This window comes from Anolis sagrei, chromosome 3 (assembly GCF_037176765.1).
Source record: "Anolis sagrei isolate rAnoSag1 chromosome 3, rAnoSag1.mat, whole genome shotgun sequence".
Taxonomy (NCBI): domain Eukaryota; kingdom Metazoa; phylum Chordata; class Lepidosauria; order Squamata; family Dactyloidae; genus Anolis; species Anolis sagrei.
In genome coordinates, this window is record NC_090023.1 from 266,074,278 (window position 1) to 266,098,550 (window position 24,273).

The window sequence follows — 24,273 nt, forward strand, 5'->3', positions numbered from 1 at the left end:
CATTGATAGATGTATTTAGGCTAAGACAAGCTCTTTCCTGAAACTCCCCCTCTGTGTGTGCACGCATGTGAGCGTGCAACTATGAAGCTACACAATCTGGGTCAAGAGGGTCTTGAACGGGCCAGGTCTGCCCCTTACGCCATTCTCCTTCACCACTGTTTCCTGATTTCATTCTGAGGGAGATCTGGGAAATCCCTCTCTTTGAAGAGGCAGAGTCGAAACCCTTGACATCTTGACATTTAGTCACTCGCTCTGGCGAAACAGCCTGACAGCTTGAGTACCCAATCTCCACCTACACAATACGAGCGTAGATGAAAATCAATAGACTAAAACCCACACCAGAGCTCTTCCAGAGCTCCCTGCAAAGCGGCAGGGACAAACACAAACTGTTCTTGACAAGGTGAAAGGCTTGTAAGGTACAAGTGCTGGGCTGCAGATCGTTCCTTCCCCGTTGTGGGAGCATCATGTATCCAACCTGCACACTTAGAATTGGCAGGAGGCATGACCTGCTGTTGATGCCAAGCAAAGCCACCCTTGATGCCTCTTAATTTCCATTTTGGAGGGTGAAATCAAAAGCAATTCTGCTCAGTTTCCTCATTTCCAGGAACCCAATTGCTAGCCACACCATTATCCCCGTTATTTTATTATATTGCTACGAGTGGATAATTATTCCCTTTGGATGGATCTGAACAGATGGAAGGTGGAGAAGTCAAAGGAACATGTGACAGAACACACACACACACACACACAGCCCTCCACTGGCTGCAATGGGGACAGCTCATTAACCTTGGATTGCTGGTGTGTGTCCAGAGGAGAGTGACTAATATGATCAAGGGTCTGGAGAACAAACCATATGAGGAGCGGCTTAAAGAGCTGGGCACGTTTAGCCTTCAGAAGAGAAGGCGGGGAGGAGACATGAAAGCCATGTATCAAGATGTGAGGGGAAGACATGGGGAGGAGGAAGCAGGCTTGTTTTCTGCTGCTCTGGAGACTAGAATCATAGAATCAAAGAGTTGGAAGAGACCTCATGGGCCATCCAGTCCAACCCCCCGCCAAGAAGCAGGAATATTGCATTCAAATCACCCCTGACAGATGGCCATCCAGCCCCTGTTTAAAAGCTTCCAAAGAAGGAGCCTCCACCACACTCCGGGGCAGAGAGTTCCACTGCTGAACGGCTCTCACAGTCAGGAAGTTCTTCCTCATGTTCAGATGGAGTCTCCTCTCTTGTAGTTGGAAGCCATTGTTCCGCGTCCTAGTCTCCAGGGAAGCAGAAAACAAGCTTGCTCCCTCCTCCCTGTGGCTTCCTCTCACATATTTATACATGGCTATCATGTCTCCTCTCAGCCTTCTCTTCTTCAGGCTAAACATGCCCAGCTCCTTAAGCCGGTCCTCATAGGGCTTGTTCTCCAGGCCCTTGATCATTTGAGTCGCTCTCCTCTGGACACATTCCAGCTTGTCAATATCTCTCTTGAATTGGGGTGCCCAGAATTGGACACAATATTCCAGGTGTGGTCTAACCAAGTCAGAATAGAGCGGTAGCATGACTTCCCTGGACCTAGACACTAGGCTCCTCTTGATGCAGGCCAAAATCCCATTGCCTTTTTTTGCCGCCACATCACATTGTTGGCTCATGTTTAACTTGTTGTCCACGAGGACTCCAAGATCTTTTTCACACGTCCTGCTCTCGAGCCAGGCATCGTCCCCCATTCTGTATCTTTGCATTTCACTTTTCCTGCCTAAGTGGAGTATCTTGCATTCGTCCCTGTTGAACTTCATTTTGTTAGTTTTGGCCCATCTAAGGTCATAAACAGTTAGAAGTGACTTAATGAATAAACAACAAAAAAGGAAGGGAGTTCCAAAGGCAGGGAGCGGCCAAGGAGAATGCCCCCTCTCTCGTTCCCACCAACCACGGTTGAGATGGGGTGGGACCGAGAGCAGGGCCTCCTCCGCTGACTGCAGTGCTTGTACTGGCTTGTAAGCAGAGATGACATGAACTCTATGGGTCTGCACCAGATGTGGCTAGCAGTCTGGCTGGGCGCCAGAGAGGAGGGGATGCTTACGTTGCAGTAGATGCGCTTCTGGACGCCAAACCTCAGCACCAGGACGTCAAAGGCTTCGTTGAGGACCCCCATCACCATGGCTTCGGACTCGAGTGGGCCACACTCCTGGAAGAAACCAGAGGGAGGGCATAAGAAGCAAGGCTGACTCCAGATTTTACTGGAGTGTACATCTAAACATAGCCAATAGTAAAGAATAATCTGGAAGGCAGCAGACATCCCACGCCTGTGCCAAACATGATGGATGCTGGACCCTACCTTGACAAAGACGGCAAAGAAGAGGTCGGCGCTGAGCTCCTGCACTCTCTTGGAGGCCATTTTGCGATCGTTGCAGTGCTCAGCCTGTTTCTGCAGGTCATCCTCCCTCAAGCGTGTCGTGGGTCCACAGCCTTAAAGGGAAGCACAGTGGATGGCTAGAACAAGCAAAGGGAAGCCCCCTCTCACGCAAACACACACTCCCCAAATCTCTTTAGTGGCAATTGCTGCTCTGCTCTCAGTGGTAAAACCCACTTAGGGATATTGCATGGCTTGTTGTTGTTGTTGTTGTTGTTGTTGTTTTGTCATGTCAGGAGCGACTTGAGAAACTGCAAGTCGCTTCTGGTGTGAGAGAATTGGCCGTGTGCTGGGACATTGCCCAGGGGACGCCCAGATGATTTTGATGTTTTTATCATCCTTGTGGGAGGCTTCTCTCATGTCCCTGCATGAGGAGCTGGAGGTGATAGAGGGAGCTCATCCGCCTCTCCCCGGATTCGAACCTGCAACCTGTCCGTCTTCAGTCCTGCCGGCACAGGGCTTTAACCCACTGCGCCACAGCGGGCTGATCCATGGCTGATCCATGATCAGTCCCTGGCCCACCCCCTCCATCACCTGGCGGAGTCTGTTTTGGGGAAAGGTCACAACTGTCAGGAGAGTATGGCAGGGATGAGACCTGCCACAGGAATCAATGGGTTCAGATCTCAGCAGTACCTATCGATCTACTTGCATTTACATGTTTTCAAACTGCTAGGCTGGCAGAAGCTGGGCCTAACAGCAGGAACTCACCCCACTTCCCGGATTCTCACCGCCAACCTTTTGGTTAGTAAGTTCAGCAGCTCAGCAGTTTAACCTGCTGTGCCACCAATAATAATAATAATAATAATAATAATAATAATAATAATAATGTACATTAATATTATTTTTGTTGGGTTGTTGTAGGTTTTTCCAGGCTATATGGCCATGTTCTGGAGGCAATTTTTCTCCTGACGTTTCGCCTGCATCTATGGCAAGCATCCTCAGAGGTAGTACCTCTGAGGATGCTTGCCATAGATGCAGGCGAAACGTCAGGAGAAAAATTGCCTCCAGAACATGGCCATATAGCCCGGAAAAACCTACAACAACCCAGTGATTCCGGCCATGAAAGCCTTCGACAATTATTTTTGTTGTTTTATACTTCATGTGTTCTTTAACTGAATTGTTTTTTTATGACAGTAACATTTTGTTCTATATCAATATTGATATTTTGTAGGTTTTAAAACTATATAGCTTTTAAGGTTGTGAGCTGCTTTGGTTTTCGGTTCCACAATACTATTTATTTATCGTGTCAGTATCAACCAGACAATTGTATTACATTTTTAACAAATTTTTAACAAAGAGACAAAACAGAGTTTGCAAGCTTGGTAGCTGATTAAATGTCCTTTGACCAGTATCTGGCCACTTGGAGTCCTCTGGTGTTACTATAAGAAGGTCCTCCATTGTGCATGTGGCAGGGCTCAGGTTGCATTGCAGCAGGTGGTTAGTGGTTTGCTCTTCTCCACACTCGCATGTCGTGGATTCCACTTCGTAGCCCCATTTCTTGAGGTTGGCTCTGCATCTCGTGGTGCCAGAGCGCAGTCTGTTCAGCGTCTTCCAAGTTGCCCAGTTTTCTGTGTGCCCAGGGGAGAGTCTCTCATTTGGTATCAGCCATTGATTGAGGCTCTGGGTTTGAGCCTGCCACTTTTGGACTCTCGCATGCTGAGGTGTTCCAGCGAGTGTCTCTGTAGATCTTAGAAAACTATTTCTTGATTTAAGTCATTGGCGTGCTGGCCGATACCCAAACAAGGGATGAGCTGAAGATGTCTCTACCTTGGTCCTTTCACTATTGGTTCTTTCACTATTTCACAATACTAGTAGTGGTAGTCATCGTCATCATTATCCCCCGTCAGAATGGCTAACATCTGCACATCAAGTCAGTTACCTACTCCTGACTTATTCTAACCCATTAATCAACTCAGTGTGGTTGTCCTGACATCAGGAGTTCCCTTAAGAGAAAGTAGATGTCAGTTTATCTTAGCACACACTTCCTTCCTTCCGTTAGTTGCTAAATACCTTGGTTCTGCTTTGCATCCTGTTCCGTATTGCCTTCCTACAGCTGCTTATGAGCCTCCCAGTGTTCCACCTGGCTGTCAGCAGTCAGTGTACAGAACCTGAACCTCACTGCCATTTCCATCTGCCTGGCGTGGCAAGGTGTGCAGCCAAAATGACCACAAGGGGATGTTTCTGATCTGTTGGTGGTGCCCTTAAGGCAACTTACCCAAGGAGGCCGAGAGCAGCCGATGCACCATGATGTCTGGGAAGCGACGGATGGGAGACGTGAAGTGGGTGTAGAGGGGCACGTTCAGGGCGTAGTGGCGGAAGAGGGTCTCATCCTCCAGCGTCCCGGCACAGAAATACACGGCCATCTGGGAGAGAAAGGGACAGCTCAACAGAAGTCCATATCAGGGATAGGGCAGAGGTCATAGAAACATAGAATCATAGAATCAAAGAGTTGGAAGAGACCTCATGGGCCATCTGGTCCAACCCCATTCTGCCAAGAAGCAGGAATATTGCATTCAAAGCACCCCTGACAGATGGCCATCCAGCCTCTGTTTAAAAGCTTCCAAAGAAGGAGCCTCCACCACACTCCGGGGCAGAGAGTTCCACTGCTGAACGGCTCTCACAGTCAGGAAGTTCTTCCTCATGTTCAGATGGAATCTCCATTCTTGTAGTTTGAAGCCATTGTTCCGCGTCCTAGTCTCCAGGGAAGAAGAAAACAAGCTTGCTCCCTCCTCCTCCCTGTGGCTTCCTCTCACATATTTATACATGGCTATCATATCCCCTCTCAGCCTTCTCTTCTTCAGGCTAAACATGCCCAGCTCCTTGAGCCGCTCCTCATAGGGCTTGTTCTCCAGACCCTTGATCATTTTAGTCGCTCTCCTCTGGACACATTCCAGCTTGTCAATATCTCTCTTGATATTGTGGTGCCCAGAATTGGACACAATATTCCAGGTGTGGTCTAACCAAAGCAGGATAGAGGGGTAGCATGACTTCCCTGGATCTAGACACTATGCTCCTATTGATGCAGGCCAAAATCCCATTGGCTTTTTTTGCCGCCACATCACATTGTTGGCTCATGTTTAACTTGTCATCCACGAGGACTCCAAGATCTTTTTCACACGTACTGCTCTCGAGCCAGGCATTGTCCCCCATTCTGTATCTTTGCATTTCGTTTTTCCTGCCAAAGTGGAGTATCTTGCATTTGTCCCTGTTGAACTTCATTTTGTTAGTTTTGGCCCATCTCTCTAATCTGTCAAGATTGTTTTGAATCCTGCTCCTGTCCTCTGGAGTATTGGCTATCCCTCCCAATTTGGTGTGGAGGAAACAAGCCTAAAGGGGCAACCAGACAAGACCAATCTGGATCTGAAATCCCAAATGTGGCTCCCTTTGGTTTCCCAGAGTTTGGGAAATATCGCATGGACCAGAATCTCAAATACGGAATTAGCAATTTCACTAAAATCAAGTATGGACATACTAAGGAGGGGAGTAAGGAGTAATAAGGAAGGCAGTGGAGGTGTCTCTAGTATACAGTGGCTCTCAACCCGTGAGTCCCCAGATGTTTTGGCCTTCAACTTCCAGAAATCCTAAGAGCTAGTGAACTGGCTGGGATTTCTGGGAGTTGTAGGCCAAAACACTCAAGGACCCACATTTTGAGAACCACTGCTTTAGCACTGCTCTCTCCTCCCCACCAGACGCATCTGTGAGGAAGGTGGGACCGAGAGCAGGGTCTCCCCAGAAGATCTTAAGGTCCTAGATGGTTCATAAGGAGAGATACGTTCAGATAGGTAAGTTGGACCGAAACTATTTATGGTGGAATCACCCCAACTGAGGGTTATTTTGAACCTGACAGCTCAGATTCCCCAACAGAAGTTGTCCATAGAGTCATTCTGGAGTTGTCCTCTCTAGCCATTTCCTTCTGCTGTTTGGCAGAGAAGGATAAAGGCCTTGTAAAACTACATTTCCTGTGAGCCATGGCTGTTAAAGTGGTGTCAGACTGCATTCATTCTAGCTGCACTCCAAGGCTCTGAACGAAGCTTAGCAAAGGCAAAGGCAGTTGTCCTGGAGCGCTCCTTCTGAGAGGAGGACCATCAGCCGCTGAGCTGCCTCTGATTTATGGCAGGGCTGATCTCGAGATCAACTACGCTGGGAGGCGAGCCCAGAGCGCTTAATCTCTTTGAATGATTGCGGCAGGAGAGGGAGAAATGGCTCCGTTTTCCCAGGGAGTGTGGAGGAGTGCATGTGGGTGTAGCAAAGTCTGGCCAAAGAGGAACTGTGCTCCGCAAGGAGGTCACGGGGACCTTGGACGGCTTTGGGGTGGATTTGGGGGCGCCCAGGCTAAAACACATAGCTCCCCCTCTCAGGACCACAGCAACCCTTCGGTGACATTGCAAGCCCATCTGTTGAAAGAGTTGACCTCCTCCCACTGCCCCATCCATCATCCCTTCCTGTCTGGCCCCCAGTATTTGTGCTCGCCCTGCTTCCCCCATTCCCTGACAAGGCTGACTCCAAAAGACACACATTCTCCTCCCTCGGTAACATAGGAGAAGCAGATTTTAACAGGAATGCTACAAATAGGAAGCTGTCGTTGATCTTTCATTTATGTAACACCAATAAAGCATTTCACTGATACACTTCCATTGTTCAGATGACTTATTTATTGGGTCATTTATTCTTACAACCCTTCTCTAAGGTAAGTCAGCTTTGCAGTTGGGCTGGCTAAGGGAACGGACTTCTCTCTGCTGCCCTTTTGGTAATGTGGGCATTTACATTGTGTCTTGCCTGGAGAGCTGTCCAAAGGATTAACAATGCATTTATGACCTTGCATGCCAATGGTTTAGATTTGAACCAGAAGCTTCCAGATCATAGAATCATAGAATCCTTGAGTTGGAAGAGACCTCATGGACCATTCAGTCCAACCCCATTCTGCCAAGAAGCAGGAAAATCACATTTAAAGCACCCCCAACAGATGGCCATCCAGCCTCTGTTTCAAAGCCAGGTTTAAGGTTCTTTTTAAAGGTTTCTAGGATCATAGAATCATAGAATCAAAGAGTTAGAAGAGACCTCATGGGCCATCCAGTCCAACCCCCTGCTAAGAAGCAGGAATATTGCATTCAAATCACCCCTGACAGATGGCCATCCAGCCTCTGTTTAAAAGCTTCCAAAGAAGGAGCCTCCACCACACTCCGGGGCAGAGAGTTCCACTGCTGAACGGCTCTCACAGTCAGGAAGTTCCTCCTCATGTTCAGATGGAATCTCCTCTCTTGATGTTTGAAGCCATTGTTTCGTGTCCTAGTCTCCAGGGAAGCAGAAAACAAGCTTGCTCCCTCCTCCCTGTGGCTTCCTCTCACATATTTATACATGGCTATCATATCCCCTCTCAGCCTTCTCTTCTTCAGGCTAAACATGCCCAGGTCCTTAAGCCGCTCCTCATAGGGCTTGTTCTCCAGACCTTTTATCATTTTAGTCGCTCTCCTCTGGACACATTCCAGCTTGTCAATAGGGTAGAGTAGGGGCTACCCTTGCATGGCATTACATAGCATTACATCCTACACCGGACACCCAGAGTTTACAACTGTAAGCTGTATTCCACACCAGTAAAACTATAGTACTGATAGATGTGGTCTTCTCAGCGGTGGCCCTTCGTCTGTGGAACGCCTTGCCTAGAGATATAAGATCGGCTCCCTACTCTCCTGACTTTTCGAAAAAAGGTGAAAACCTGGCTTTTTAAGCAGGCCTTCCCAAATTCGGCATAGTTTTACGGGATCATGAAATGCCTTGATAATACAAGGGAATAATGACTTGACATGGAGATGCTTATGATAATGTTTTAAGGCTTTGTACGGTTTTTATATTTTTATACCGTATGCTATTTTTTATCAGAATTTTAGGATTGTTTTACTTGTTAGAATTGTTGAGGCATCGAATTGTTGCCTAGTTGTGAACCGCTCGGAGTCGCCTCTGGGCTGAGAGGGCGGTATATAAACATGGAAAATAAATATATAAATAAATAAAATATAGCAGAGTATCAGAAATGAACTTCCTAACCAGCATATAAACTTATGTGTGGCGAACAAAGTTAGCCTTCTATACCTTAGGATGGATCAGGATGGCAGAGCCAGAACTTTAAGATTCAAAAATATTTACTGAAGTAAAAGAAATACATTCTAGATAGAATAGGTATTGGAGATAACTAGCTTACTAAATCTCATCTTCTAAGAAAGGTAAAAGGTAAAAAGATCAATGCAGATACACTAGGTTGTTGTAAGTTTTTCGGGCTATATGGCCATGTTCTAGAAGCATTCTCTCCTGATGTTTCACCTGCATTTATTGCAGGCATCTTCAGAAGTTGTGAGGTCTGTTGGAAACTAGGAAATTTTGGGTTATATGCAGCTACATTTTGTTGGAGCATACAAGGAATCAGTTAATTGTGAAGCTGATTGGTTAGGCTATGCCTGGGAAGATGGCTGAGCCTGGGACTTCTGGATACTGTTACATTTTTGTTCAGGCTTGAGCTATGCAAGTGCTTAGAGATAGACAGTTTTGAAGAGAGAAGCAGAGAGAGAGAGACAGAGTTTGGTGTATGCTCTCGCTTCATGAGCTGCTGAAGGAATTTATCCACATTGACAGAGAAAAACCATTTTAAATCTATATAAGTATAAACGTAATGTTTGTTTGTGGGATTAATATAACTCAAAAACCACTGGACGAACTGACACCAAATTTGGACACAAGACACCTATCAGGCCAACAAGTGACCATCACTCATAAAAACACTGAAAAACACAGCAGAAGAAACTTAAAAAGCCAAAAATTAAAAATTACATTACAATGCATGCGAAAAACCACATGCACACATATATACACACACAAAAGACATATACACAGACTGGGCCTCAGCAACACATGGCAGGGAATGGCTAGTCTCTCATAAAAGGATATTATGTGAGTTGGTGCAACTGACCACATTGTACATATGTTGTTCTGAACCAGGAAGAGTAAACTACTTGTTCTTTACTGTTCATCCACATGGCATATTTTCTTTCTCTGGCAAGGCAGTGTGTGGGCTAATCAAATGTGAACTACAAATGGTTTATTTTACATTACACATAAATTTTGCCTAGAGAGAGGCAAAATGCTTCCTTAATGGAAGGAAGAAAAGACAGAAGAGACTGGAAAAAATGGTGAATGGCCACATGGCCAGCTCAGGGCAATACAACCTAAAGAGGTTTTAGGTTTTAGGAGTTCACAACCTCTGAAGATACCTGCCAAAGGTGCAGGCAAAACATCAGGAGAATGGTTCTAGAACATGCCCATACAGCCTGAAAAACCTACAACCCAAAACCTGAAGAGGAAGTTCCCTCACATAATTCCATTGCTACATCATCAAATGGGAAGGAGACAGTGTCTGGCAGGAAGAGAGAAGGCAAAGCTCTTTTGGGGGGAAAAAACATGCGTAGGTATATGAGGGGAGGAATCTGGCCCTGTCTCTAGTCTAGTTACCCACTGAGGTCTGGAAACTTGATGACACAAGAAACTTGTGCAGTCCAGGCATGAAACCCGACATCTTCTAGCACAAGCATACCATACATTCACACTGGAGGAGCTAGGAAATGCTTATGGGGGAACAAATTTTGAATTTGTAAATGAAATCGCAGGTAACAGTAATGCAGCATTTTCCTTTTCTCAAACGTCAGTAATACGCAATGGGAAAAGCAATAGTAGTCAGCTGTTTTCATTAATGTACATGTGTTACTGTGGAATGCAAAACTCTCAAGCTCTGGCTCCACCGATGCTGCTGGCAGCCGCCAGACATGAAATAGAAGTCCTAAAGGTGTGGGAAGCATCCAGCAATGAGGGAACCAACAGGTAAACAATTGGCTGCTGTCCAAGCACAAAGGGGAAGTTTTTAGAGCCTAATTCCATGCAGAGAGAAATGATCAGCTTGGGGAAGCAAAGTCACTGGAAAGTATGCTCTGGCACATGCTTGGGCCAACTTTGGCCCTCCAGGTGTTTTGGACTTCAACTCCCACAATTCCTGACAGCCTACAGGCTGTCAGGAATTGTGGGAGTTGAAGTCCAAAACACCTGGAGGGCCAAAGTTGGCCCATGCCTGCGCTAGCAGTGAGAGTTGAAAGTCAGAATCTTAGATGCTCTGGTTCTGCTTATAACCCAAATTCATGGTAGGACTAGCCAATGTCTGTACTTACTTGCATAGGGCGTGAGAACATGTTGGTTAGCACCTCTTTCCTGGCTTCTGCATATTTGTCAGCACCAAAGATTTCGTTCAGGCTTTTCTAATGAAAAGAGAAAAAGATACACACAGTTGATACAGAAAAATGTCTATAAGGAAGCTTCTTCAACAAATGCACCAGGTGGATTTTTATTGATTTTCTATTCCATTTTATTCTATTGACAGTGATGAGATGACATTAGTAAAATATCTTGGTACTTTAATACCCATAAACAGGGAAGCCAAATTTTATTTATTTATTTCGGTTTCTTCTACCCCGCCCTTCTCACCCCGAAGGGGACTCAGGGCGGCTTACAAAGGCACAATTCGATGCCAGCATCACATAACAGTAGTAAACAAATAACAGCAATTAACAATTAAACAACAGTTCCTGCATTACAACAATAAAACCAATAAAACCAATATAAACCCAATTACTCCTCATTGACAGTCAGCGTTTGCCATCTCATAGTCCAAATTCCAATTCCACATTGTCAGTCCTGTCAGTCCTAATCGTCTGATTGTCCTTATCTAGTTGTCAGATTGCCCAAAGGCCTGGTCCCACAACCACGTCTTTACTTTCCTCCTGAAGGAGAGGAGGGATGTTGATGCCCTAATTTCCCCCAGGAGTGAGTTCTACAGGTGAGGGGCCACTACTGAGAAGGCCCTGCTCCCCACCAACCTCACTTGTGATAGCGGTGGGGTCGAGAGCAGGGCCTCCCCAGATGATCTCAAACTCCAGGGTGGGACGTAAAGGGTGATGCATCCGGACAGATACACTGGACCAAAATCGTATAGGGTTTTGCACCTTGAATAGTGCTCGGAACTAAACCGGCAGCCAGTGGAGCTGACACAGCAGGGGGGTGGTATGCTCCCTGTATGACGCTCCAGTGAGTAATCTGGCTGCCGCTTGCTGGACCAGTTGAAGTTTCCGAACAGTCTTCAAGGGCAACCCCAAAGATGAGATGTGCATCTGGGAGGGATGAAGGGAGGGGAAATCTTTTGCTTGTGTACCCTTTGCAAGACTTTCTGGCAGACACTTGCTGGAACACCTCAGAAAGCGAGAGTCCAAAAGTGGCAGGCTCAAACCCAGAACCTCAACCAGTGGCTGATACCAAATGAGAGACTCCCCCCTGGGCACACAGAAGACTGGGTGACTTGGAAGGTGCTGAACAGACTGCGCTCTGGCACCACGAGATGCAGAGCCAACCTCAAGAAATGGGGCCACAAAGTGGAATCCACGACATGCGAGTGCGGAGAAGAGCAAACCACTGACCACCTGCTGCAATGCAACCAGAGCCCTGCCACATGAACAATGGAGGACCTCCTTGCGGCAATACCAGAGGCACTCCACGTGGCCAGCTACTGGTCAAAGGACATTTAATCAACTACCAAGCTTGCAAACTTTGTGTTTTGTTTGTTTGCCTGGTTGTTAAAAAATGCAATGCAGCTGTTTGGTCTGCTCCTGACACGATAAATAAATAAAATAAACCATAAATATAGCAGAGTAGAAGAAGTAAACTTCATAACCAGAAGAATTTTACATGTGGTGAGCTAGGGTAAGCTTTTACTCCATAGGATGGCTTAGGGTTGCCGAGTCAGAACTTTAAGTTCAAAAGTATTTATTGAAGTAAAAGAAATGCATTCTTGATCGGTCTTGGAGATAACTAGTTTATGTGGCTGTTCCAGTGTGCCTTCCCTGAATAAGGAAATAATTCCCAGCAAAATGTCCTCATAAGCACTTTAACTACTCGTTGTGTTGCTCTCCCTTCTTTTCTTTAAAAATCCTCCTAACAGAGACATCCTAACTCTGTTCATGCCCAGTATTTATTTTTAAAATTTTAAACTATTATATTTGGCCCGGCCTTAGGTTTTTTTTTTTAAAAAATCCTTGTGTGTTATTGTAAATACTTTCAAAAAGGAATTTCCCTCACAGAATTCCATTACGACATTATCAAAGGGGGCGAAGACAGTGGCAAAGAGGAATAGTAAAGACAAGGCCCTTTCTGGGGGAAACATGCATCGGAATGTGGAGGGAGGAATCCCTCAGCCGAATCCTATCTCTAGTCTAGCTACTTACTGATGTCTGAAAACTTGACTGTTTGCTGGCTACGACAGGAGACCTCTTTGTCCAGTTGCTTTGTTCTCCTCACATCCATCCCCTCCACCACATAGACATCAGCATGCTGATGATCGTGCCATTACTGCTCAAGCAGGGAGCTTTGAGATGGTAGAACAGAAGCTTTCCGAAGCTCTAGGTGCTCTTACTGCCTATTACAGGGAAAACCAGCTGATCCCCAACCCATCTAAAACACAGATATGTGCCTTTCATCTCAAGAACAGAGGAGCATCCCGAGCTCTGAGGATAACCTGGGAAGGAAGGAATCCCAGTGGAGCATTGCAGTGCACCCAAATACCTGGGAGTCACTCTGGACCGTGCTCTGACCTACAAGAAGCACTGCCTGAACATCAAGCAAAAAGTGGGTGCTAGAAACAATATCATATGAAAGCAGACTGGCACAACCTGGGGTCACAACCAGATACAGTGAAGAAATCTGACCTTTCGCTATGCAACTCTGCTGGTGAGTATACATGCCCAGTGTGGAACACATCTCACCACATTAAAACAGTGGATGTGGCTCTTAATGAGACATGCCGCATTATCACGGGGTTTCTGCACCCTACACCACTAGAGAAATTACACTGCTTAGCCGGTATTGCACCACCTGACATCCACCGGGAATTGGCAGCCAATAGTGAAAGGACCAAGGCAGAGACATCTCCAGCTCATCCCTTGTTTGGGTATCAGCCAGCACGTCAACAACTTAAATCCAGAAATAGTTTTCTTAGATCTACAGAGACACTCGCTGGAACACCTCAGCAAGCGAGAGTCCAAAAGTGGCAGGCTCAAACCCAGAACCTCAACCAATGGCTGATACCAAAGGAGAGACTCCCCCCTGGGCACACAGAGGACTGGGCAACTTGGAAGGCGCTGAACAGACTGCGCTCTGGCACCACGAGATGCAGAGCCAACCTTCAGAAATGGGGCTACAAAGTGGAATCCTCGACATGTGAGTGTGGAGAGGAGCAAACCACTGACCACCTGCTGCAATGCACCCTGAGCCCTGCCACATGCACAAGGGAGGACCTTCTTGCAGCAACACCAGAAGCACTCCAAGTGGCCAGATACTGGTCAAAGGACATTTAATCAACTACCAAACTTTCAAATTTTGTATTTTCTCTGTTTGTTTGCTTTGTTCTGTTAGAAATGTAATATAACTGACTGGCTGCCCGGACACGAGAAATAAAATAACCACATCGACAGACATGTGGACTTACATGCAAGGTGCCGGCGTTGCTGCAGTCAATCTCCAGGCCCATCTGGGTGCAAAACTCCATGAGGTCATTGAGCATTTTGGTCTGGGGCGGGGGATGCCTCCGGAGCAAAGCCTTCTTTGGGAAGGACCGGTAGATCTGGTGCGCAACAGCCATGTTTGCCAGGAGCATAAACTCCTCCACCAACCTGGGGAGAGGGGAGAATGCTGTTAGGAGGAGGAAGAGAAGATGAAGAAGAGGGGGGAAGACCAGCAAGCAGAGGAAACTCTGTCGTACATTGTAAACATATCAACAAAACAGGCGTATCTAAGGATGTGCTCTAAATTTCCCCCTCTTGTCCTTGCAGATATTGTCTAATGGAGAACGCAGTGCTAGTGATGGTGGGGAAGGCCTTTGGGCAAGTCACACACTCTCAACCTCAAAGGAAAGCAAAAGCAAGCCTCCCTTTGACAAATGTTGCCAAAAAAGCATACAGCTTGAGGGTTTGTGTCATTATCAAACCCACTTTGTTGATTTAGAAGTTTTGGAAACAAGATAGTGAAATAAAAATATCCCCTGGAACAAGTGAATTCACAAACATTGTAAGAGAAAAGGCAAGAGATGGTGCCATTATGGTGAATCAGAGTAAAGAATTCATTTTACAAAGTAAATTTACAAGTTCTGAGATTTATTTATTTTTTGTGCCAGGAGCAACTTGAGAAACCACAAGTTGCTTCTGGTGTGAGAGAATTGGCCATCTACAAGGACATTGCCCAGGGGACACCAGGATGTTTTGATGTTTTACAGTCCTTGTAGGAGGTTTCCCTCATGTCCTCGAATGGGGAGCTGGAGCTAATAAAAGGAGCTCACCCTCTCCCTGGATTCGAACCTCTGACCTGTCGGTCTTCAGTCCTGCCGGCACAAGGGTTTAACCCATTGTACCACTGGGCACTCCATGTGGCTCTGAGATGTTCTTTTATGAATATTGATTAAATGAAAGCGTCTAACATACGCCTGCCTTCAGATCGTCAACCAATCTGAAAGTTTCCTGCAAATACCTTTACATTGGTAGGAGAATTATGGTCTCAGAGTGAATCTACACTATAGAATTGATGCAATCAGACACAACCCCAACTGCCATGAATGTGGTTTGGTGAAGCACCAGCCTGCTTTGGCACAGCAGGTTAAAGACCTTGTAAAACTATGATTCCCAGGAGTCAACAGAATCAAATCATTGCACTCAAAGTAGGATCGAACTGCATTAATTCTACAATACAGGCAGACCTATAGATAGCTATCTGGAGGTAAAGTACAAAGTACTTTCAAGGTGCAATATCTGGATTGACCACTAGAGAACGGTATTTTCCAGTTCTAATAAAAATCAAAATACCTATATAATACACATCACTACTTTTTGCAGCGAGTTAACAGCAGCAACGATTAGGCACATCAAAACATTGCCTAAATAGCTTTAATGAATAGCTTTCCTGAATCCTTTCCATATTGTCACTCTCTTCTTTGAACCACAGTGCCAAAAACCAAGTACTGGACTTCAATCTGACCCATTTTTGGGTACATTAGGAGCATCATTACGATGAAGATGGAAAATAAGGTTGGGGCAATAACACATCCCTGTTTGACACCCGATTCCACCTTAAATGGGTCACCTTGGGAGCCATTGATGTCCAAAACTGTTGCCATCATGTCATCATGGAGGAGTCGCAGGATGTTCACAAATTTGTTAGGGCACCCGATTTTGGGGGGGGATGGTCCAGAGAACACTGCGATTCACTGTGTCGAATGCCTTTGCAAGATCAATGAATGCCATGTATAGTGGTTGATTTTGTTCTCTGCATTTTTCTTGGAGCTGTCATGTCGTGAAGATCATGTCCACAGTTCCTCTGGAGGGGTGGAAGCCATTCTGGGATTCTGGGAGGGTGTCTTCTGACACTTCATCTTCTTGACAGGAAGCTTCCCACCAGAGGGGAAATCATTTATCGGAGAGATGGCAAGCTATTTAACCTCAGCAGACTGAAAGCCAAAACCAAGGTTAGAACAACATCTGTCATAGAACTCCAGTATGCTGATGACAACATTGTCTGTGTGCATTCAGAAGAAGACCTACAAGCCACTCTAAACATCTTCACAGAAGCATACGAGAAGCTCGGCCTGTCATTGAACATTGAGAAAACCGAAGTGCTCTTCCAACCAATCCCTCTCCAATGCCAGAAATACAGCTAAATGGTGTATGATTATAAAATGTTGGCCATTTCTGTTACCTCGACAGCCACCTCTCCACCAAAGTCAACATTGACACTGAAATATAACACCGCCTGAGCTCTGCGAGTACAGCTTTTTTCCAAATGAAGCAGAGAATGTTTGAGGACCGGCACATCCATTGGGAGACCAAGGTGCTTGTCTATAAAGCTATTGCCCTCCCAACCCTGCTATATGCCTGCAAAACGTGGACTGTCTACAGACGTCACATGTAACTCCTAGAACGATTCCATCAGCACTGCCTTCGGAAAATCCTGCAAATCTCTTGGGAAGACAAGCGGACAAATGTCAGCATTCTGGAAGAAGCAAAGACCACCAGTATTGAAGCGATGGTCCTCTGCCATCAATTCCACTGGACCAGCCACATTGTCCGGATGCCTGACCACCGTCTCTCAAAGCAGTTGCTCTACTCCGAACTCAAGAATGGAAAACAGAATGTTGGTGGGCAGGAAAAGAGATTTAAAGATGGACTCAAAGCCATCCTTAAAAACTCTGGCATAGACACTGAGAACTGGGAAGCCCTGGCCCTTGACCACTCCAGTTGGAGGTCAGCTGAGACCAGCAGTGCTGTAGAATTTGAAGAGGCACTAATGGAGGGTGAAAGAGAGAAACATGCCAAGAGGAAGGTACATCAAACCAAACCCAACCGTGACCGCCTTCCACCTGGAAACCAATGCCCTCACTGTGGGAGACGATGCAGATCAAGAATAGCTCCATGGTCACCTACGGACCCACCGCCAGTACACCGATCTTGGAAGACAATCCTACTCGGACAACGAGGGCTTGCCTAAGTAAGTAAGTAAGGATTTTGGGATCCTAGAACCAAACCCCAATGGATAAAGAGGGTCTACTGTATTGTTGTTGTTCATTCGTTAAGTCGTCTCCGACTCTTCGTGACCTCATGGAACAGCCCACGCCAGAGCTCCCTGTCGGCTGTCACCATCCCCAGCTCCTTCAAGGTCAGTCCAGTCACTTCAAGGATGCCATCCATCCATCTTGCCCTTGGTCAGCCCCTCTTCCTTTTGCCTTCCACTTTCCCCAGCATAATTCCCATCTCTAGGCTTTGCTGTCTCCTCATGATGTGGCCAAAGTACTTCAACTTTGTCTCTAGTATCTTTCCCTCCAGTGAGCAGTCGGGCTTTATTTCCTGGAGGATGGACTGGTTGGATCTTCTCGCAGTCCAAGGCACTCTCAGCACTTTCCTCCATCACCACAGCTCAAAAGCATCTATCTTCCTTCGCTCAGCCTTCCCTAAGGTCCAGCTCTCACATCCGTAGGTTACTACAGGGAATACCATGGCTTTGACTAGGCAATGGATCTTTGTTGCCAATCTGATGTCTCTACTCATGACTATTTTATCGAGACTGGGCATTGCTCTCCTCCCAAGAAGTAAGCGTCTTCTGATTTCCTGGCCACAGTCTGCATCTGCAGTCATCTTTGCACCTAGAAATACAAAGTCTGTCACGGCCTCCATGGTTTCTCCCTCTATTTTCCAATTGTCAATCATTCTTGTTGCCATAATCTTGGTTTTTTTGATGTTTAGCTGCAACCCGGCTTTTGCGCTTTCTTCTTTCACCTTGATTAGAAGGCTCCTCAGCTCCTCCTCGCTTTCGGCCATCAGAGTGGTGTCATCTGCATATCTGAGGTTGTTAATGTTTCTTCCAGCAATTTTCACCCCAGCTTTGCATTCATCAAGCCCCGCACATCGCATGATGTGTTCTGCATACAAGTTAAAAAGGTTGGGGGAGAGTATGCAGCCTTGCCGTACGCCTTTCCCAATCTGGAACCCGTCTGTTGTTCCGTGGTCAGTTCTGACTGTTGCTCCTTGGTCCTTGTACAGATTCCTCAGGAGAGAGGGAAGGGGGCTTGGGATGCCCATCCCACTAAGAGCTTGCCACAATTTATTATGATCCACACAGTCAAAGGCTTTAGAATAGTCAATGAAGCAGAAATAGATGTTTTTCTGAAACTCCCTGCCTTTCTCCATTATCCAGCGAATATTGGCAATCTGGTCTCTCGTTCCTCTGCCTTTTCTGAACCCAGCTTGAACATCTGGCAACTCTCGCTCCATGTATTGCTGGAGTCTTCCTTGCAGGATCTTGAGCATTACCTTACTGGCATGAGAAATCAGGGCCACTGTACGGAAGTTTGAGCAGTCTTTCGCATTTCCCTTTTTTGGTATGGGGATATAAATTGATTTTTTCCAGTCTGATGGCCATTCTTGTGTTTTCCATATTTGCTGGCAAATGGCATGCATCAGCTTGACAGCATCATCTTTTAAGATTTTAAACAGTTCAGCTGGGATCCCGTCGTCTCCTGCTGCCTTGTTGTTAGCAATGCTTCTTAAGGCCCATTCAACCTCACTCCTCGGGATGTCTGGTTCTAATTCACTCACCACACCGTCATAACTATCCTCAATATTATTATCCTTCCTATACAGATCTTCTGTATAGTCTCGCCACCTACTATATTAGCCTGGCATAATACCATTAACACTATGTTTAGTTTCGAGTGTATAGAGGTGCCTTCAAGTTGCTTGCTGACTTATGGCAACCCCATGATTTTCATAGGTTTTCTTGGGCAAGGAATGCTCAGAAGTGGTTTTGCTGGTTCTTTCTTCGGCAATAAAGCCTACAACACTTGGTATTCATTGGTAGTCACCCATGCAAGCGCTAACCAGGGTTGAACCTAATTAGCATCCAAGACCAGAGAGCATCTAGTGTGCTTTTAGTGCATTCAGACCTTTTCTGTCATTTTACAGACAGAAGTGACTTTTCAATGAAATCACCACCAGGTGCCAGTGTCGCTCCCTTTATGGAAAATAATGGCCAGTGGATTCGTAGAAATAGGTCTTTACAAAGAGTAGGAAACATCAACAAAACCCCAAACCAGCTTTGCAAAACTGCTCCGATTTCCACCCATATGATCAAAACCAAAGATGGCTGCAAATCCCTTGGTAGAAGGATTTGTCCTCTTGGTACATGCAGCTTGCCTCTTGGTACATGCAACTCTGTAAAGTACCACTATTTAATGCCATGGACCAGAAGAGTGAGTCAGTAGGATTCTAGTTTTCTCTCTAGGAATTTTGCAGTCCTCTAACAGGAGGCGGGTACATCTACACTGTAGGATTAATCAAAGAGATTTAATGTAGTTTGACACCACTTTAACTGACATAGCCGACTGCTATGGAGTCCTGGGTGCTAAAGTTTTAGCCTTTTCGGGGAAAGAGTGCAGGCATTTCACCACAATTACAACTCCTATGATTCCATAGCTTTGAGCCATGGCAGTTAAAGTGGTTTCAAACTGCAGCAGTTCTACAGTGTAGAAAAATCAAAGAGCACTTTATTCACTCTTAGCAATTACTCAGTCATAAAATTCTTGAATAATTAAATCAGCAAAAGTTTAAACCTGCAAAAGTGGAGAGGGCTTTCTTTGTGATGTTGGAACCTGTCTTTTAGAGCGGCTAGGATGACTTTTCAGTGGCAGGTGAAAGAAAACCTTTTTATTCCAGCCTGCTTTTGAGGATTGATATGTTTTCTTACATTTTAATTATATGCTTTATTTACCGCAATTCTCTCTCTTTTGAATTTGGGGCCCAGTGTAAATAAAGTGATGGATGGATGAAACGATAGCTCTCCATAGACATAGAAGATAGATAGGCAGATAGATTGATGGATCGATAGATCGATAAATCAGGTATCTTCAGACTGTGGCCCTCCAGCTATTTGGGCCTCCAACTCATAGTATGGAATCCTGCGCAGACGGTCCGTCAATGCAACTTAAGCAACGTGCAGTCATTGAATTCTTGACAGCAGAAGGTCACCCCAAAGAAGATTAATCAAAGAATGCAAGCTGTTTACGGTGACTGTGTTGATGTAAGTACTGCATGTTGTTGGGCGAGTAAGTTTAAAGATGTTGAGGTGGGAACATCTGACTTGCATGACGAACAAAGAGTTCAACGTCCTGTGACAGCAACCACCGAGTTTCACAAGCAAAAGGTTGACAGATTGATTCAGGACAATCATCGTATCACTCAGAGAGAAATTTCAAGCATAATCGGTATTTCACAAGAAAATGTGGGTCACATTATTGCTTTGCTTGGCTATCGGAAGATCTGTGCACGATGGGTACCCAGGATGAAAGAACTGTGAGATGCTGGTTGCAGAAACAGAATGTCGACTTCTTCCGTGACTGCATCAAAAAACTTGTTCATCGTTGGCAGAAAAGTATCCAATTGTTTGGTGATTATTTGGAAAAGTTAATTGTAGTAGCTAAAGAGTACATTCTAAGGATTGTCAAAGGCTTTCATGGCCGGAATCACTGGGTTGTTGTAGGTTTTTTCGGGCTATATGGCCATGTTCTAGAGGCATTCTCTCCTGACGTTTCACCTGCATCTATGGTAGTGTTTCTCAATCTGGGGGTCGGGACCCCTGTGGGGGTCACGAGGGGGTGCAAAGAGGTCGCCAAAGACCATCAGAAAACATAGTATTTTCTGTTGGTCATGGGGGTTCTGTGTGGGAGGTTTGATCCAATTCTATCGTTGGTGGGGTTCAAAATGTTATTTCATTGTGAACTACAAATCCCTCTCAAATGTTAAGGTCTATTTTCCTCAAACTCCTCCAATGTTTACATTTTGTCATATTGAGTATTTGTACCAAGTTTGGTCCAGATTCATCATTGTTTGAGTCCACAGTGCTCTCTGGATGTAGGTGAACTACAACTCCAAAAATTTAAGGTCAATGTCCACCAGATCCTCCCAGTATTTTCTCTTAGTCATGGAAGTTTTGTATGCCAAGTTGGTTCAATTTCATCATTGGTAGTGTTCAGAATGCTCGTTGATTGTAGGTGAACTATAAATTCCAGCAACTACAGCTCCCAAATGACAAAATCAATCCCCTCCCAATCCCACCAGTATTCAAATTTGGGCATATTGGGTATTTGGGATTTGAAAATACATCCTGCATATAAGATATATTTACATTACAATTCATAACAGTAGCAAAATTACAGTTATGAAGTAACAATGAAAATGTTACACCACTTTAACAGCCATGGCTCAATGCTACAAAATAATGGAAGAAGCCGTTTGTTGGAGAGCGAGCACTCTTTGGCTGAGAAGACTAAAGCTACAGCCCTCATGATTCCATAGTACTGGGTCATGTAAGCTGAAGTGGTGCCAAACTGCATTCATTCTACAGTGCAGATGCATCCTGTGTTACATCAAAACCTTGTGCTGGAAATGCCTTCCCAGTGAGTTTCAAAGATATTCCTGGATTCCCATCATATCTCTGATGAATGCTACTTTGAATAATTGCAACCAATTGGACAGTCCAGTGGAAGGACGTAAGAGGGAATGGGATGCTTCAGGGGGGCTGGCAGGCAGCAGAGTCATCTCAGGGTATCCCTAAAAAGTCACAACATTTCAGGCCTATGTGAAAACACTGGCTTGACTTCTGAGAAAAAGGCTTTTCCAGCAGCCCACCAAAGACCTTTTGCAACCCTCTGTTGAGTTGCTGCATGAAGCAAATGATGGATGAAGTGCAGAGATGTTGCTTTGGGGCAGCAGGGTCATCTCAGGGCATCCCTGATAAGCCATAATATTTGAGACTCATGAGAAGGTGCTGGGTGGATTTCAGAGAATAAATCACACACACACACACACACAAAAGGCCTTTCCAGCATGGCACCAGAGAACATGGCACCAAACAACTCTCCGCAGAGCTGCACCATCCAGAAAAAGAGGGATTAAGTGCAGAGGTGCTGCTTTGTGGTTCAGGAAAAGCAACGGATCATAAGGCAAAACTGGAGCTGCAGTTTGGCCAGCAACAGGGCTTAACGGGAGCCGTGGGCCGGAGCCCTCCCTGCCTGCCTGCCTGCCGGCCGCTCCAAGGGCAGATGGGGACTTTTTTCACTGGACGCCGCCCAGAGCTCGGAGCTTGGCTTGGCTACATCTGGCAGGCCGGAGTGAGAAGAGAAGTATTTCATGGCAGCGGGGAGGAAAAAAATGAAAAGAAACAGAGACAGAGAGACTAGGCTGTTGGAGATCGGACTGAATGAATCCCATGTGAGGAGTACGCTCCGATGCCATCGCTTACGGTTTCCTCCTCGGCGGAGGCCAAGCCAACCTTGGCTGCCAGGCCCATGGTGCCAGAGCCCGCAAAGTGGCCAGATCTGAACTTTTGCCCCTTTGGGCATCCCGGTCGTGTTTCCACGGCTGTCGCGGAGAGGTGTGGGGCAGAACAGGTGTTTTGTTGTGCCCTGCGGAGATGCCGAAAGCCATGCTCAGATGGGACGCCCCCCAAAAGAGGCTGGCGGAGTGGTGCCCTAGTAAAGGGAGTTGACGTTTTTACGGGTTATTTTTGGCTTTTGGGGTTTGTTTAGCGGTTCGGCACATGATTATGTTTTGATTGGTTTGGTGCAGTTTTATGGCCTCGTAAGAAAGACCTCAGAATTCTGGGAGATGGGAGTACAGTAAAAAGGTTTCACATAAATAAAACCAACACTGTGCAAGACTATAGCCGGGGTGGGCGAACTTGGAGGGGCCCAGGAGCAATTTCCTGCCTTGAGAACCCCCAAAAAACTTGCAAAAAGTGCCACAAAAAAGAAGAGGAACACAACAGACTGAAAGACTGTTGTGTTCTACTATTTTTTGAATCGTAGAACTATAGGAGAGATTGCAAGAGCCATCAAATGCAGTCCCATTTTGCCACATGATCCAAACCCTCCCCGACAGACAGCCATATAGCTGCTGATTTAAAACCTCTGAAGAAGATGACGCCATCACCATAATCTACTGCTGTTGAACAGTTACCACCAGGAAATATTTTCCTGGACTTTTGCTCTAGGGCAGTGATTCTCAACCTGTGGGTCCGCAGGTGTTTTGGCCTACAACTCCCAGAAATCCCAGCCAGTTTAACAGCTGTTAGGATATCTGGGAGTTGAAGACCAAAACATCTGGGGACCCACAGGTTGAGAACCAATGTCTTAGAACAAAGGAAATCTTGTCTGCAATGCGAAATGGAATGCATGACAGTTGGTTATCTCATGAGCTGTATTAAGTACAGCTTGAGCATCCTTTATCCAGAAATCCAAAATCTGAAATACTCCAGCTGTTAGGATTTCTGAGAGGTGAAGGCCAAAACATCTGGGGACCCACAGGTTGAGAACCACTGCCCTAGAGACTAGGACACAATGGAGCAAAGGAATGTCTTTGTTATGTCCTAGTCTCTAGAGCAGCAGAAAACAAGTCTGCTCCATCATCAATGTGACATCTTTTCAAAATATTTCAACATGGCTCTCATGATTTCTCTCAAACTTCTCTTCCCAAAGCTAAACATCTCCAGCTCTCTACGTTACAGGGATTCATGTTTCCAGATCTTTGATCCTTTAGTCTCTTTCATCATGTGCATATCCTCCATGAATTTGTTTGCCCAAAACTGGACACAAGGTTGTTCCAGGTGAGGCCTGGTCAAAGCGGAAATGACTTCACTTGATCTAGACACAATGCTTCTGTTGATACAGCCTAGAAACACTGGGATGCTGTAGGTTTTTTCGGGCTATATGGCCATGTTCTTTTTCATTTTTCTGAAAAAGCCTATAACATCCCAGTGATTCTGGCCATGAAAGCCTTCGACAAAGCCTAGAAACACATTGGCTTTTTTAGTTACAGCATCACATTGCTGACTCAAAACAGGTAATTTTTGATATATACAACAGTTCAGAGACCCCTATGTAACCTATTTAAAAGTTGAGCCATTGCTTCTGAAGGATTCCAGGTGAGGTAATTCAAACATTTCCCAGTATAATGGAAGGCTGCTCGAGATGAAAGTCTAAACAACCTGCCATGGGGCCAACTCTGACTCCAGGGTCACTCTTTTCCCACCCTTGGCCTTTAACATCAATTCTGCCTCACACCAGAATGATGGATTTTAAGAACTTCCACTCCCCAGTGGAGTAAGCTCAATCCTTCATATTAAAAAGGCCTTCTTCTGTGGTTATCCATCAAAAAGGTAGAACTGTAAAGTTTCTGGTGGAACACCACACAGTTGCTCAGCATTGTGCCAG

The 24,273-nt window shown here is 45.7% G+C and overlaps 1 protein-coding gene across 2 annotated transcripts in view; it reads right to left on the bottom strand.

The window, feature by feature from the left end:
• The window catches only part of DIS3L2 (DIS3 like 3'-5' exoribonuclease 2), a 334,011-nt gene that overhangs the window by 8,606 nt on the left and 301,132 nt on the right, over positions 1–24,273 (bottom strand). For both annotated transcript variants that reach the window (XM_060767323.2, XM_060767322.2), the window contains exons 16-20: positions 13,957–14,140; positions 10,595–10,681; positions 4,606–4,753; positions 2,316–2,446; positions 2,061–2,165 (exon numbers count right to left, since the gene is read on the bottom strand). In XM_060767323.2, the coding sequence (XP_060623306.2) occupies positions 2,061–2,165; positions 2,316–2,446; positions 4,606–4,753; positions 10,595–10,681; positions 13,957–14,140 (655 nt within the window). The remainder of the gene's footprint in view (positions 1–2,060; positions 2,166–2,315; positions 2,447–4,605; positions 4,754–10,594; positions 10,682–13,956; positions 14,141–24,273) is intronic.